Source organism: Phoxinus phoxinus, assembly GCF_949152265.1.
Source record: "Phoxinus phoxinus genome assembly, chromosome: 8".
Lineage (NCBI taxonomy): Eukaryota > Metazoa > Chordata > Actinopteri > Cypriniformes > Leuciscidae > Phoxinus > Phoxinus phoxinus.
In genome coordinates, this window is record NC_136883.1 from 6685220 (window position 1) to 6702163 (window position 16944).

At 39.1% G+C, this 16944-nt stretch overlaps 1 protein-coding gene across 13 annotated transcripts in view; it reads right to left on the reverse strand.

Moving 5' to 3' along the window:
- Window positions 1–16655, reverse strand: part of nectin1b (nectin cell adhesion molecule 1b) — a 252864-nt gene extending 236209 nt beyond the window's left edge. For 10 of the 13 annotated variants that reach the window (XM_079621254.1, XM_079621251.1, XM_079621245.1 and 7 more), the window contains exon 1: window positions 15884–16620. In XM_079621254.1, the coding sequence (XP_079477380.1) occupies window positions 15884–15941 (58 nt within the window). In that variant the 5' untranslated portion in view covers window positions 15942–16620. Of the gene's footprint in view, window positions 1–15883 lie in introns of all 13 variants that reach the window. The other 3 variants (XM_079621250.1, XM_079621247.1, XM_079621246.1) reach the window with 3 other exon arrangements.
- Between the last annotated feature and the right edge of the window lie 289 nt (window positions 16656–16944).

A 16944-nucleotide genomic window follows, 5' to 3' on the forward strand; every position in this document is an offset into this window, starting at 1 on the left:
GAGCCAGAGATTATCCTCCCATTCAGCTCTCCTGGCACATAGGCTCTCCGAAGGTGCGAAGGGAGGGGTAAGGGTGGATCCACTGTGAGAATGAGGTGAAAGGGTTCTGGAGGAGGGAGGGTATTGTGTCTTTGGCATATCCTCAGGGAAAGGAACCATACCTGCCGGCTCTAGGATAGTCAATCCTCCACCTGTTTAGATACAAGCATGAATGTGGAGGTTCTGTCGTCACAAATTCTGAGTTTGTTTCACAATTTTTACACAATTTTACCTGCACCTGGAATCAGTCAAGGGACAATCTTCACAGAGCAAAGAAGTTTAGTGCCTTGTTCATGGGCACAAACGATGTGAGGAGACTGATCCAGCAACCTTCTGGGTTACCGGCTATTGCTACAGCCTTGACAACTACATACAACCAGATTTACCAGACATAGCCCACCACTGATGCATGTAACCGTGACCGCATATTACACTGCACATTTAACCCACACACGTTCATGATGTCGATTACAAATATTCTAAATGAACGTGAGTTAATGTGACTCTAGCATTGAGATGAATGCACCTTACTTTTACTTTGGGCATTTAGCTACATCACACATTCACCTTGCAATAAAATGATCCACAAGATCAGATTTCATGACTTTTGATGTCAATACACACTGTTGTCTGAGACACCAGGGGACATGCACTATTATTGTGAGAGAAAGGAACCACACCCTGTCGCAGGTGGCACTCAGGTGATTTAATCACAGGTGAGGCGGCAGGTTTTATAATGCACTCGGGGACAAAGATCCCCCTGGGACAGGAGTAAGAACTGCCTAGGGCAGGTCAGGGTTAAATGACTGTGTTGAGGCAAAGATCTGTGCTGCGGAACATGTCTTCAGTCTATTCCAAGATTGTGGCAATCATAATGCCTGAACAGAATATTCAGAAGTTCCCTTAGAAGGAAGCAAGACAATTCCCTTTTTCTTTTTCTTTTTTTTACAGAGCTACAATGGCACCTGTACTAAACCCCACACTTACACAATAAGGTGAAATGCGATGTGAACCCACTACCCACAGACACGTGAAACACAAAGTGCTAGGATGGTGACAGATGTGTGGGTGCATTTGGGCCGAATTTTTCCCTCTTTAAATGAAGAAGTGACATGGAGCTGTGCAGCCATGCCTGAAACTGGCGAATCAATATCAGACTACATTAGTTACTCTGGCATCAGAGCCTGCCAGGCCAGCACAGGATCAATGCCAAAGCAGCAAGCCATCTCTTGATTTATCTTTCACTCTGCAACTCTGTCTATACCTCTACCTGTCCAGCCAATCAGAACAATTTAAGCATGAATGGAAAGTTTACTACATCTCAGAGCAAGTAATGCAAAAAGACAGCCTTTCAATGAAAAAGGGATCTGGACCTTTGGTCATAGTGATTATAGAAAAGAAAATTTGCTCGCCTTCAAATTTTATATCTCAATCAGCAGCTAGTTTGGGATTTCAGAACCGCTGGAGATAGCTGAGAAGGTATTGATCTTGGGTATGTCTTGCCGAGTGTTCGCTTGAGTGAGTGTAGAGTCTTAGCAGGATGCAGTGTGAGCGGACGCACACTGTCAGGCAGGATAACTAAACTTTTTTCTTTTTCTAAAGCAGACCCATTCCCCCTTCCTTACCTACTACAACTATAGTGTTGCTTTGAAGCATGGCCTGAACCCCTAACAAGTCCACAGTACGGCTGAAACGATTAGTCGACATTATCAACAATACAAAATTGTTTAGAAATATTTTTGTTGTCGAATAGTCCTTTAATCTCATATGACCTATTTGAAGGGCCTGCAATAATGCGGTTTGACCAGTGGGGTGCTGTATACTGTAATGCAGCCGTCCCGGAACCAATCCAATAGAAGACACAACGATTCGGAGTGCAAATGAGCCGAACCCATTAAATGCGTGAAAGTTTAAGTTGACTTAAAAAGAATGCTGTCGTATTCAGGGCCAAAAACTCTCATTCATTCAAACTCACACAATTGACACTCAAGCCACACATCCATTTTCTCATGAAGTGAAAGATACAATGCAGAGCAAAGAGGACACAGACAAAGCACCGACAGATAAAGCAGAGCAGGTTACTTTTGATATAAAACAAAGACTCAGCTTTTAAATTCTGTCAATTTTACTACAGAATTCAAACAATACATGTGGTTTTGGCGCTCTTTAATGTGGCTTGACAGATCGCTGTAGCGCCTGAGGTCAAGCGGCATGTGAACGATCGACTCTTTTCTTCTTTTCAACTATTACAGCACGAAATAAACATGAATGAAGTTCACTCAATGAACAGCAAAAAATCATCTTGAAAGATACAGTACAACTTTACTGAAATAAATCATCTCTAATGTAATCACTTAATCAGAGTTTCAACAGCAGAAAGACGTCAATAAATCAGCTTGCAAACAATGTCACAAAACCTTAGTTTTACCGCAGGAAAGCCATTCAATGACCATAATAGCATTTTTCAAAAAGCATGCACAAGATTACATATTCATAGTTTTACTCTTATTAAAAAGTTATTGTTACAATTCCCAGACGTAATAAATGCACACTACCACTCATTGTAGCAGTTTGGCTAATGATGACTTCTGAGGTGGAAAGAACCTGAAGGAGATTGGTCTATTCAGTTGGCTCGAAATTCATTAAAAATAAATTTCCAAAAGCTGAAGTGATTTCCTTGTTTTATTTATTAGTTGAAAATGGGTATAAACTCAATATTTTACTTAATTGCAAAATTTGGATAACCGACCAAAGCCCACTGATTAATCGGCGGAATAATCGATTAATCGGTACACTAATCTTTAGATTAATCGATTATCAAAATAATCGTTTGTAGCAGCCCTAGTCCACAATCTGGAATATAAAACAACTACCTATAACTAGAAAGAAGACAATTTTGTCCAACAAACACCTTTTTTGTCTATGGTCATGCTCTGTCTGTCTAACAGTGCAATTCATTACAACGTAATTGCGACTTGAATATGCAACTTTAGATCTTCTAAGCAACCGCAATCCTTGCATTTTCTTTACCCAAACTTATATTTCCAGATAACACACACACACACAAACATACACACTCACACATTCTTCCAATACAGAATCTGTAGATTTGTTGTCCCCTTAGAGACAGAAAAGGCAGGAAAACAGCAGCCATATTCACAGAATTCCTTCTCTCTATTCCCCTGACTGACGCTTTTACACAGGCCAGTAATCGCCAGTGCATGTCTCTTTTAATGGAGGCACATCAGCCCAGCTGCCTGTAGTAAATTGACTTGTTCAGTCCGAGGGGCCGGTGTGTGTGCGTACATGTGTGAGAATCTGATATATTTTATTTCACAGGCATACACAGGATTTTAACGGAAGGCCTGGAATTATCCAATCGCTCAATCCCAGATCAGTGCTCTGACTAACCGCCCCACTTCTCTAGCGTGACACCATTACCCCTGCTGGATGCCTCTCGGCAGAGCCCTCACTGGTTTATCTCAAATAGAGCCTGTGAAGTGGAAGACTTGATAAAGACTCAACATAAACCATTATATAGGCTTTTGATTGACAGCTATAAAGCTCTCCTACACTAGAAATATATTTATTATAGGAAAGCACTGATACAATACTACGTTATATAATTATGAATAATATATTAGAATCATTTCATTAAATGTCAAATACATTAAACTGAAGCGTCAATCTACAATATCATGTTTCAATCAAATTAAAACATAAGCTATGTTATAAAAAGGATTACTGTTTAGTTCTTTTAAACCTGGCATTGAAAGTGTATCATGTTTGAAAGTGATATAAAGCAGGATATAATCTGCTTCCAAATGTGGCCTAATCATAGAGATGATATTTAAAAACCACATCCTCAGTTTTAGTTTAAGTATGTAAGTATGTTTTAGTAAGTATCTATAGGCATATTTAACAAAATAATGTAAACTTTGGTGCAATTTAAGTTAACTTGAATTTTTTATAATATATAACCAATTGTTTGCTCTTCATGCAGTATGACTAAATAATTTAAGACATGAAACAAAATGTTTTCTGAGAATATGATTTTTTTTTTTTTTTTCAGATGTTAACAATAGTGGATGCAGTAGCCTAGATTAGTCATTTATTAGCCGTGGGCGGCCTGGCACCCCATACTGTCAAAACTTGGGAAGTCCATGAGTTTGAGCAAAGTTCAGACGTTCATGCAGAGAGAGATATGACAGCGACAGAAATGGAGGGATTATTAACACTGACCTCTGAGAGGATTTCATTTACTGGTAAATGACGAATCCTAATGAGCTGATCCATGGATGACACACCCGGGATTGTGAACCATTCAGAACTGAATTGAGAATGTATTGATAATTCACGTTTAATTCCAGAACTTGAAAATTTTTAATTGAGGTAGCAAACAAGAATGCTAAACTGAATATCTGATTAAAACCTGGAAATAATCAAAAAGTGTCAGATAAAAATGTTATTTATTTTTTACTACATTTTTTTAATATTTAAGATTCTGCATGTTATGATAGTAATATGATTTGTAATATATGAAAGGTACTTAAAAAGAAGAGAGAGAAGAATTTTCACTAGTGGTCTCCTATAGTATACATATCAGGGAATCAAAAGGCATAATTAGTGAGAATTAACCGGACTAATGAAATTCCTCCATTGTGTGACTGTTAAAATTGTAATTAATTTTTCTGTCGTTCTAATTCATCATCCTGTGGCCTATTCAATTCAAATTCATACACAAAATTTGAACGGAAGCCAATTCTTGAAATTCTGCAAGAAAAAGCAGAGAAAACAAGAGAAGCCAAGCGAGGGAGGAGGGGAAAACACTGCAGTAATACAGCTGAAGTATCTGTTCAGTGAGTGGAAAACCAAGGGTGGGAGGATGGGTGGGCTTAACTATTTAATCTCTAAATCGAGATGAGAATCGCTAAATCAGATTAATACCAAATCAGAACAACACAAGCAAGATCGGCTCCCATTTATTGATTTCCTTTTTCTTTAGTCGGCTGATTCAGGCATTTCGGCTCGGAACAGAACAGGATTTTCAGGGGTTTGAAGCAGAAAATTGCACCTGCGCTTTGCAGATAAAACAAGAACTCCATTTGGACGGATGGGAGGGAGAGGTTCGTGTGATCAGGGACCTGGAAAACAAGTGTGTGTACCCGCGCCGCATGCATACGCACAGAGACGGTCGCAGGTGCACGCAGACAGATACGTTCTGCGCTGAGACATCATGCACCCTCCTTCTAGGGATGCCGAGGCTAAAAGTTCCCGGCGCAGAGTCACTTTCAGGTCAACCTGATGCTAAAAACCCACTCCCATTAACACACTTCATGCAGCCCTACCTAAAGACCCTCCACAAACAAAGAGAAAGAGGAGGGAGGGAGAGCTTGTGCGTGTGCGCGCGTGTGTGTGTTAATTTAGCACTTACTCTGTTTTTAGTGTTATTTGTGCAGTCAGCTGTGCAGTGGAGAAACACTCCGCGCTTGTCACATCCACTCCATTATTTAGATCAGGAGCTCTCACTCATGTTTAATTCACCAGCGAGAGGCTACGCCGCATCCAGACAGAGCCGCACAGCTCCACCTAAATGTGCACAACAGACTCGGCCAAAAAAAACACAGTGGCGAGAGTCCTGCGAATGTGACATATTAAGCATTTGCATTACAAAGAGAAAACACTTTAAGTAAAACCCTTTATGCATCACCAGGAAACTTAGGGAGAATTATGGGTGGACAAAAAAGCCAGTGTTGTATATTTGCAAATGCAAAACATGCAAATCACATACTAATGCACGAGGCATGCAGATAGCAATTCCCCATCTCGCAGGCCGGTTGTATGCGGAGGATGCTGCAGATTAGGAATGGGAGGTATGACGATATCATTACTACGGTATTGCGGTAAGTAAATATCACGGTAAGTAAATATATAGCACTATTGACACTTCAGAGTGATGAAATGCATGAATGAAAATATAAAGAGCAAGGTGTGCTGAGTTATAATTGCAATTTCCTGAAAAGGAACTCGACACTGCTAAAAAAAACTCTGCAAAACTGATACACACAAAGTGTGCGCACAGAAAGCTGCCTCTCTCAGAATGCGATCGCGAATTTTGGACGTGCTCAGTGTTATTAAAAGTGTTATTAAACACAATAAGCAGTGAAAAAAGAACTCAATGTGGTGCACAGAAAGCCGCATCTCTCAGCATGTGATCACAAATTCAGATTTCACGTCTTATTGCGCTTGAATTGTCGAATACACATTCAATTATGTCAAAATGCGTGGAGTATTCATGTAAACACAGCCAGTTATGTCTTGTGGAAGATATTGTATCCCTAAGATGTGTGTGACCATCATATGACAGTAAAACACTTATTCTAATATGGAATTGTACGGAGTGTTATATTCTAATATGGAGTGTTGGGACGTGACAGGAGGGCCTCCGCTCAAGGATTAAATATTATGAACAAGTCTAAGAATGTTCCATGTATGGTTGAAAATACCATCATTGGCCTAGAAAGATAACATTCTGGGTGTCAAGACTATAAAGGAAGGAAGGATGCCCTCCTCTCATGGTCACACTCTGTGTGTGTACGACTGCTGGTCTTTCTCGCAAGAAAATAAACCTCAAAGACAATTGGAAATCTGTGTCTCTTATTCAGTGATAGAATTGTGTTTGCCACCACAGTCTCAAAGGTAAACAGTAGGGTGTAAACCAGATGTGTATCAGTATAATGAATCCATGCATTTGGTCTTAAAGTGACAGCAGCCTAATATATCTGCTGCTCTGTGTCATTAATGTGAAAATAACATACAGTGAATGCTATGCAAGATTTTATTTTTAAATCTGTTTTAAAATTTCTGTACACATTTCTAACTGTTAAATAAACATATTGTACCTGAAAAACGTAATTTGTTTAATTCCTATTTTTGGCCCTTTTTTTTTGTAATTTGCTTATTTTCTTATTTTTAACAACATAAATTAGATAAAATAACCATATCGTGATATATATCGTTATCGTAAAATAAAATCTCTAAATAAAAGGTATACCGCACACTCCTACTGCAGACTACCATAATCTGGTGCAATTTACTGCAACGGCATGGAATCGCTCATTTGAGTCTTTTAATAATGGATAAAGGTTATAACTTCCTAAATATACTTGAGCAATGAAACGTTTATTTAGATTATATATTTACATTCACATAATGTTATCTTTAATGTGAATGGTTTTTGTCTTGCTGACTGACTTTTTTTTTCATTTTAAAACTAAACAAGCTCAAATGTGCCAATGCAGTAAGACAAAATACAATCTATGAAAACAAGTCTTAATATCTTAAGCTGTGTTGCTACAAGTAAATGCTGCATTAAAAGTATATTTATAAGGGAATATAACAACTTTTTCAATATATAAAGGTTTGTGTGTGTGTGTGTGTGTGTGTGTGTGTGTGTGTGTGTGTGTGTGTGTGTGTGTGTGTGTGTGTGTGTGTGTGTGTGTGTGTGTGTATGTACATGAAAGAGCAATGAAATGTTTTAGGCAATTCGGTTTTTATAATATACAAAATATACATTCTACAATGAGCCTCATTTATACGCATTTTGTGGTTAAAAGAATGGCAATGACGCTTCACAAGCAAAGACGGCATTTGGTTAAACTGTATTATGGCAGGTTAGGGAATAAGATGAGGGTTTTTGTGATGAAAAACAAACCTCTTGAATATTATGACACAAACCCATATTAATAAGGTACACAAATTAATTGTGCTTGCATTAAAATCCCCACTGCGCACAACATTGGAGTTCCAACCAGCGTCTCAAATGCTGCTTTAGCAGTCTGCAGGGGTTGCTAGCAGTGGTCCATGAGGTAAATTCATCCTAGTACTACTATTTGGCTGTCATTCTCACTGTTCTTTCTTAGCTCGGGGCAGCTTTCCACGCATCACCCAGTACAAAATAGACCTCCAAGGGAATTGGATGGAGCTCTCATCTGCATGCTAATGTTTAACCATCCAACCCAAATGTCTGTATAATCACTTTCACAGCAGAACTCCATCCGGTGAGCATCCCCCGCCAAACGCTGTGCCATGTGTCACTGTCAGACAGTTACGACTATTTCTCTCTAAGGAGGACAGACAAACAGACTGAAAGACTTCTTCTGGCCTACATGTGACCTCTTGGGGTTACGCCGCACTTATTGAGGTTTGCCTGATGAGTTCTACAGGTTTTTCACCCATACAAGCTCCATGATCCTTTGGGAAACACCTGCTTCTGATCAACGTCCGCTTTTATGACCCTGCTTCATCTGGCTTTTGGTTTTCAAAAGATCCACTTCAAATAAGAACACACCCCTGTCTTCCAAGTAGGCCTATGGCACATGCAAAAAGCCAAACAGCACACATACATAAAACTGTAGAGCATTGAGGTCAATTTAACAGTGAACAAGCCAATTGTAAACAACTGAATATAGCTAACAATCAAAAAAAGTGTTTTTTGGCCAAAGTATTTTACATTTTTATTCAATAAATATTACAAAATGGAACAGGAGAGCAACTACTCGAAGTAAACCCCTATACCAGAATGTCCACAGCAAGTCTTTCACACAGTAAGCACCAATAAGCAACAAGCCTCCTGGGTAAACAGAACCGAAGGTGGCTGAAAGCTAAATTATTCAAATTTCGCAGAATCAAGTTTGCATGGTGCCAAGTTATTACTTGGATTACATTTCAGAGCTATAGACAAATTCACATTCAGAATAATTGCATTTTTGTGGTTGATGCTCATCCATCATTGGAAGTGTTCATTCCCCCAAAATGTTTAATCCAACTAAGATGGGGATTTGGAGTTGAGAAAATCGCTTTAACCAGCCTGAAAGGCAATGATCTATATGAGTGAACATACCACACAGACCTGTCCCAGCCTCCCGCATCCCCAGAACGCACAATACAGCGAAGACAATTAAAGAGCAATGAGAAAGGAAGTGAGGCGTAGGGGGGCCCGGCTTATAGATGAAATCATCATGATGCCGCAACAAGCAACTGTGCTTCCGGGTTCCTCAGACAAGCAGCGTTTAGTGATCAATGCAAGTACTTAATTAGACTAATAAATGCTTTTAAAACATTAAAATGAAACTGAAAAAAATACATAAAGAACGATGCATGTTTTTACTTTCATATCGTTTCAAAGGCCTTAAATATTATAATGATGACCAGGGTCCATAAACAAAGTCATAATTTTGCCAAATCATGGCCCTGATCTATCAATAATGACATACAACTAGTTTATGAAAACAGGGTGAGCAACTTCACGCCCAGAAATTATTGATAATTTCCAGCTCAATGTGTATGAAGCTCTAATTTAAAACAGCTCTTTTTCAATGTACTTGAAGAACCTGAAAGTGTCACTCACTCCTGAAACTTTTCATGTATACTCGCGTAAAATCTCAACTTTGCGACCATGTCCTCATCATTTTAATGACGGACTGGTGGCGAGTACCCATCAACGCAACTACAACAGCCAACTAATGTGACGTATTTTGATTTTCAGTGTTTTTTGCGAGACATTTGTGAATCGAGCGGATTGAGTATGCTGCTGCTGTTTTGGCACAGTCCATTTCATCTTAAGCACCGCTGTGGATGGTTCATGTTCATAGCTTTCTACGCTGTTAATTTCAAGAATGACTGGGCAGACCCCATAGATCACTTCTGCTTGATGGTGACGGGTACACGCTAACCTCACCTGCAAATCTCACCTCCCTTTGTTTTACACTACAGTAATTAAAAGCTATATTTACCCAGACACCAATAAAAATGGCTCGATTCCAAAACCTAGTGAGCTGCCTTGCTGTCTACATAGGAAGCTGCTTTCTAATGTGACGTACTTAAGGCCGCTCTAAATAGTCAACTTTGTTTCGTCATAAATTGTAGCAAAGTGCACAAGAGACTCGATTCACAATTGATTTCAACAGAGTTTGGCGTTAATTAATTGCTAACAAGAGATGCACTGGTCGATCAGCCATAAATCGGAACCGGACGGTTGCGGATTATGTGTTTAGGGCAAAAATCTGCCAGTTTTTCATTTTATTTTGGTCGATCTCTATTCTGGACTTGATGGTATTACTTGTTTTTCTTTATATCAGTATAATGCCCGTTTATAAGTGCAGCACTGCTTTGTGTAAAAAGGTAACCACATTTTTAAAGAGATGTTTCAATATTGAATGAATTTGATGTGCCATATTGGATTTGTTTTTTTAACTGAGCTGGTCAGAATGCATTATGGGATTGCTGCATTTTAGCTATAAAAAAAAAACAGTAACATAATTACATTTTGGAACAGGCTTCATGTTAGGATACCTTAAAATCATGCCCATAAAGGTTTTGGAACAGAGCCAGTGTCTTTGCCAAGTCTGCAGAATTTGAATAGAGCAAACTGATGCATTTGATGACTAGATTTCAGTATTCAGGATTGTGAAAGAAAATGTTTAATACTGAACAAGGCCACTTTAAGCGAAATACAATACAAAAACACTTTGCATAAAGCATATGAAATCAAGTTCAGTGGGAGAAATAGCACAATCCTTCTTTGAAAAATAAATGAATAAAACAGAACACAAACTAACATCTTAGCTCATTTAAAATGCATGACTAAACTCCAGTTCAATGAATGCGCACACTGACAGATGAAATCAATAAACAGAAACTGGCTTTTTAATGCAACGCATTGTTAAACGCCGTCAAAGAAAAGCGGTTAAAAGTGTGAAACGCCATCAAAGCGTGACTGCAACTGCTAGAATCAGGTCCCTTCACCAAAGCGGTTTCAGTTCCCGCTTATGTAATAATATATTCTGATGTGAATTGAAAATGGTTTAAACCGGTGTGGGACTCATGTCAAGGCGAGTAACCTAATGCAAAAGTAATGAACACTTTATTTGGGAATAAAACAGATTTTCAACACATTTGGAAATACAATTGAGGACTGTTAACCATCTGTCTGACTTTACCCCAGTTTCTCATGGGTGGAGTGGAACAAGTGATGGTTTTACACCCACACACACTTGTTTGCCAGCTAAACCATCTATTATGGGGGGTCACAACAGCTTGTATATCACTTAGACCTTCAAAGAGGGCTGACATTAATAGGCTCACCTTTTGACCTCAAAGTGAATGACCAAATTCCTGTCATTGCACATAAAGAAAAGAGTAAAGCCATTTGAAGTGAAAGGGAGCCGAGCTTTCGCAGCAAACAACGTATATTTCCCCCTCGCTGAACTCTTTTGAGAATTCGTAATCTTTCCAGTGCACATCCGTGAAAGACCCTGGGCGATCTGATATTGCTCATCGTAGCAATTTAGAGAGTGTTGGCAAAACTCACAAATTAAAAACGCCACTCAAACATGGCTTTCACAGTCAATGGGATAATCAAAACACGCAGGGTGGGGGGATATCACAAGATGTTCTTCTTCTCTCTCTTGATTGAACCACTTCAAACACGATTCCTCCAGCCAGGAAAATAATCCTGATCTTTTACATGAACCACAGGATCATCTCTACACAAATCAGGCAAGACTTTGTGATCAAAGAGCAGAACGCACAGAATCAGCTGTCGCTCTCTGCGAAAAGAGGAGGACTCATGGGTAACAAGGCCAACTGGGTATTTTTTCCATTCTGTGACATTCTGGTTAGTAAAATATTAAGCCGACCTAAAAAAAATCAGAATTGACCCTATTCATTTTTCGCTCTATTCATAGTTTGTCTAATTATTAACATTTCATCTGCACACATCATTTCAAAGACAATAAAAATAAATAAAGAAATGACTCTACTTTTTGACTGCTATCACAAATCATTCTTATTTTTGAAGAAAAACAAACTAACACACTAGAAAAGAAAATGATGATTGAATCAGTTAATCAACATTTCAGCACTTCAACTGATTGATGTGTTAAAAATTGCCATTTGTAGATCAGTCATACAAAAAGTAGAGACATCTATATTTTATATACCAAAGCACTTTATTTTACAGTCCCGTTCCCAATGTACATAAGATGTACTTATTATACTAATTACAATAACTGTATAATAACTAGGTACTCACCTTGAACCTACTCCTAAACCCCAAATTAAACCCTGCGCCTTATATTACCCACTTCATTTTTAGGCAAGTATGTACAAGTACACATACTGTAAAAATAAAGTGCAACCCACATTTCATTGATAAAGCACCTTTCATATTGTACATGCAGTCGCTGAAAGTGCTTAAGAAACGGGTGAAAAAGCATTTTGGGCATTCAGCCATTTCCTACCCCAGATTAACTCGACTGATTCCGACACGTACACGCAAACCACTTTCCTAGGTAGTTCACCTTGAAACAGCCCTCTTAGTAAAATTGATGTTTGTGGTGGGCTCAAATAATTAGGGTATAGATTAGAGCTCCTCCATGAAATACTCCTTAAATTGAGCAAAACTATGATGTATGCTTTTTTTTCTGAAGCTTTAAAAAGTTTTCCATTCCGTTAATAGAAAAAAATAAGTATTGCTAAAAAAGGTATCACAGGAGGAAATGACGATTTACAGGTCAGTGATGGTTTGCCAAACACTGGAGGTTAGGAGAAATTATCCATCTAGCATCTGTTTAACTCTATAGGGAGAGCTAGAAGTCATGTAATCACTATCAAACAGCGCATCCCGTTCCTCTACTCTTCTTTCATCCTTTGCATTGCTGAATAAATTTTAGCCACAAAGAAAGAGTTATCCATCCGTTGTGTTTTTACATGAACGAGGAGAATTAACTGCACAGATATGTTGTATCACAGCCCAACATGTGTTGTTGAAATTCACTGTACACGCTTTATGACAGAATGCAGGAATTGTATGTGTTCCTTGAGGAAAACCACCCCGGTAAAATGGAAGAGCCCCTATGAATGAACTAAAAGGGATAGTTAGTTCAAAAAAGATCATTCTGCCATCATTTACTCACCCTTATGTCATTCCAAACCTGTAAAACCATAGAGTTTTGGAATGACATGGGTTAGTAAATTTGGACTTTTTTCATTCTGATCATTCTGCGGAACACAAAAGAAAATATTTTTGAAGAATCTTGGTATCCAAGCACGGTTGACCACCACAATTTCACAAGAAATTCATAAAAACCATTGAGGTTAAGAAAACATCAATCTTTTGATTCATCTAGACTAACGTCGAGCCATTTCAGACATTATCAATAGATCAGAACACCCGAGAGATTCCTCGGGCCGCATTACAACCAACAGGCTGCAAATTGCCCTATTAATAGATTAGCCTGGCGGGTTCCAACTTGGCAAAAAAAGGGGGCGTGAATCTCAGAGCAGATAACATTATAATTTACGACACTTCAGCCCATGCTTTTCAATGGGAGAGCCTTGGGCGTCAAATAACAGCAAGCAGAACCGCATCCATATAATTCATTACACTTCATTATTTGACTCGGTTTCACAGCACCGCTAAGTATTCCGCTGTACGTGTAGCTGCACGTGAAGTATCCGGCTCTGACACGAACATGTTCACGTAGATTTGATTTATGCTGAGTGATTGCTTCGCTTCAGAAAGAGAAACAATAACCAGATGTCTTCGAAGACCCCCCCATTCCAGCTGTTAATTGCATGGCAAGTGTCTAGTAAACACAGAACAGAGGTGAACAAAGAGGGATGTGTTCGCAACGCCCGGGTTGTGTATATCATTAGATTTCCAAGGTGTCTTGTCAACAGAGAATGCTTGGGTTTGTTTTCTCAAGGATCTTGTCTGAACGGATCTTTGCGACTTTTCTATGCTCTCATAACCTCTCCCACCGTTTTTTATTATATCTTATGACTTTGAAGTCTTAAATTATACCCTGGAAAAAAAATTAATCGTTCTATGCATATCATTACTGTCAAGGAAGTTAAATATTTTGCTCCATTAAGTTACCAGTCCTTGCTAATGGTGAGAAACGCAAGCCAATTAATTCTTTATTCATCCCTTACCCACAGGAACAAATGCTCAAAATGCTGACTCTTGTTACAGTGTGTCACATCGACAATTTTACTCCTAGTTCCTGCATCATCTTGCCACACGAGTCGTTTGGTTTTATTACATCACATGACAAAAAAAAAGTCCACAGGACCTGAATCTGAAAGCAGACTTACAGGCACACACACATTTGGTCAGCGTGTGGTTCAAACAAGACTGTTCCGTTTCTGGAGTCACGCCAAAAGCAACATGTTCAAGCTATTTGAGCGAAGATATTTGCAACTGTACAAGGTGCCATATATTACACGAAGCTTAGCGATAAAATCAACTCCTTGTGGTAAGATCTAGGCATTCTTTGAGTCTTGCAAAACTATTAGTGAAGCATTCGATCACTACAAAGAGCAGCAGAATATCCTTGAACTATTTGTTTTTGAATGGTATAATCAAGGATGCAGGGATGTCTTCTTCACTGAAGAGTGGAAAAGCGAGATGATAAAGGGAAGAATCACCCGGTGAAAGGAGGTGCAAGGGTTATTATCACATAAGCCTTTCACTCAGTTGACCCTGAACAGCTGTTTTGACTGGCTTAGCTTCTTCTACAGAGCCACTAGGGGCAGGCCGGAAAAGCGCTCTACGACCAACCAATACATCAGACAGTTTGTTTACAACATTAGAGGTCAGCAGTGCAGTATTGATTGGAAAATATACTCTCAAGAGCAGTTTATTAAAAGACACCTAATGCTGGGCCAATAGTAGTACTGTCAGAGTCTCTGGGGAATGCAAATTAATCGCTGATAAGGGAAAGGGATGCTTTTAAAGGGAAACTGTATGTTTGAATTAAAGGTTATTATGTCATTCCATGTGATCTATTCATTTTACAGGAAGTAAGTTCAGGTACAGAGGATGACCGAGGGAGGGCGGCTTCTACGATGTTCACAGAGGGGTCACACCCATATATCACTCACGGACAAAGCAAGTGCTTTAATCTGACAGCCAAAGGAAAGTAAACTAATTCCAACTCATACTTGACTAGAACGAAAGCCGTTGCACCTTAGAACATTATGAAGCATATTAATTGCAAGCATATTAATAACTAATTGCAAATATATAAAAAAAAAACTAAGTCATTGTTAATATCTTTGTTTGCAACTATATATTCTGTCACAACTACTCAATTTGTACTAGTTCACTTGAGATTGATGCTTTTTCAAAGTGTACATTATGGATCAATGATGACAAATAAGGATGCCTGAGAGGAAGTCAAAATTGTTTGATACAAATGATGTTTTCACCCCCAGGAAAAGCTTGATAATATTAAAACACAACTGTTTTGTAAGAAAAAAATAATAAAACTGATTATTTTTACAGTCTGAATAATGTTATACCAAGAGGTGCGTATTTATCATCAAATTGTAATTTGAATGATTCATCGCTCTGGGTTACTTGATCCGTCTCTATCCATGCCACTCATTTGACATCTGGCGTCAAACGATATTGTCGAACAAAGACTACTAAATAAACTATCACTAGTGTAAACATGAATATCCTTTATCTCTTAAACTAATTTGAAAATGAACATATTTTTGTTCCTTTATATTCCCTGCAGCTCTTCAATAAGTCACAATTAGCAGAACACATATTCTAGCGCAGCATCACTATCGCCATCTGCCTGTATCTCATGTTTTCATGCGTTCAGTTCGAGTCCATTTATCTTAATTCTGGCAACAATGTATCACCAGAGATGTTTAGTCTAACTTTAAACAGTTGAACCGCATAGTATTTTATAGATGCCGGACTCACTAAATGACAATAGCGCATATTTGACTGACACACATCCTTCAGTGGAGCTCATGGACTTACCTGGAGCGTTTAAAGCGATTGTCAACAGGACAATCCAAAAAGTCGCCAACATTGCCATCGCGCCTCACGCCTTGCGTCAAATATCCGATCTGATATTGCGATCTGCAAAGAGCGATCCGTTGATTCATGCAACTTCAACACAATCCACTTCTGTCCACCCTTTCACTATACGACAGAAAGTCAACTGTTAGTAAAACTGCATTCAATGAAGAGTTAAGCACAGCCAGGAATCGAGATCACATCCAAAGCCCGCGTAAGATGCTGATCGAATCTGATTCTGCGGATGAAAAGTCCGCTCGACGAGGCGGATAAGAAGCAGACAAGTTCAGGGATCCCGCATCCCAAGCGTTGAATCCAGTGCGGCTGCTCAACCCCCTCAAAACAGAAGCGCAATAGCAGTGAACCCTGAATAACGGGGCGTTTAATGCATCCGTTCCGTTTGCTCCACAATACTTTAACAAGATTCTGTACTTTGTTTTGCGCCGTAGTAACCAGAATATGTCCTATAAGTCCCAACGGTCCCGGTCTGTTCCCTCAGTTTGGGAGTGTGAGGATTATCAGATTATTTTTGTTGGGTGCTGAAGATGTTTCAAAGGACCAGAAATCCGTTCCGGACTATTTTTTTCCCTTGAAAACGGACTGATTCTCCAGAATATGGCAACAATTCCGTGGTTTGGCGCACTTCAGGCACTGCTGCCACAACCTGAACTGTTCTAGTGTAGCTGATACAAGCGCGAGGAGAGATCCGAATCAGGTGACGTCAGAAAAGGGCGTGGCCTACACTATTGTAGGAGGATTTAGTTCATTGTTGCCATGTCCGCTTATAATAAGCGACTCTGTGCTTGTTCTTGCTTAATTGTTGTCTACAGTTTTTGTGGGTCTTATTTCCAGATTACAATCACATTTTGAGGGGTTTGCTAGTGCATAGAGATACCCATCTACTATTCAAGGCACACTCTACATAACATCTTTATTAATCAGTTAGTTTGTTTCCCATGTTGTCTCATATAGGGGCGACAAACTGACAGCGACTTGCAGAGACAAAGCAATTTGGACATCAG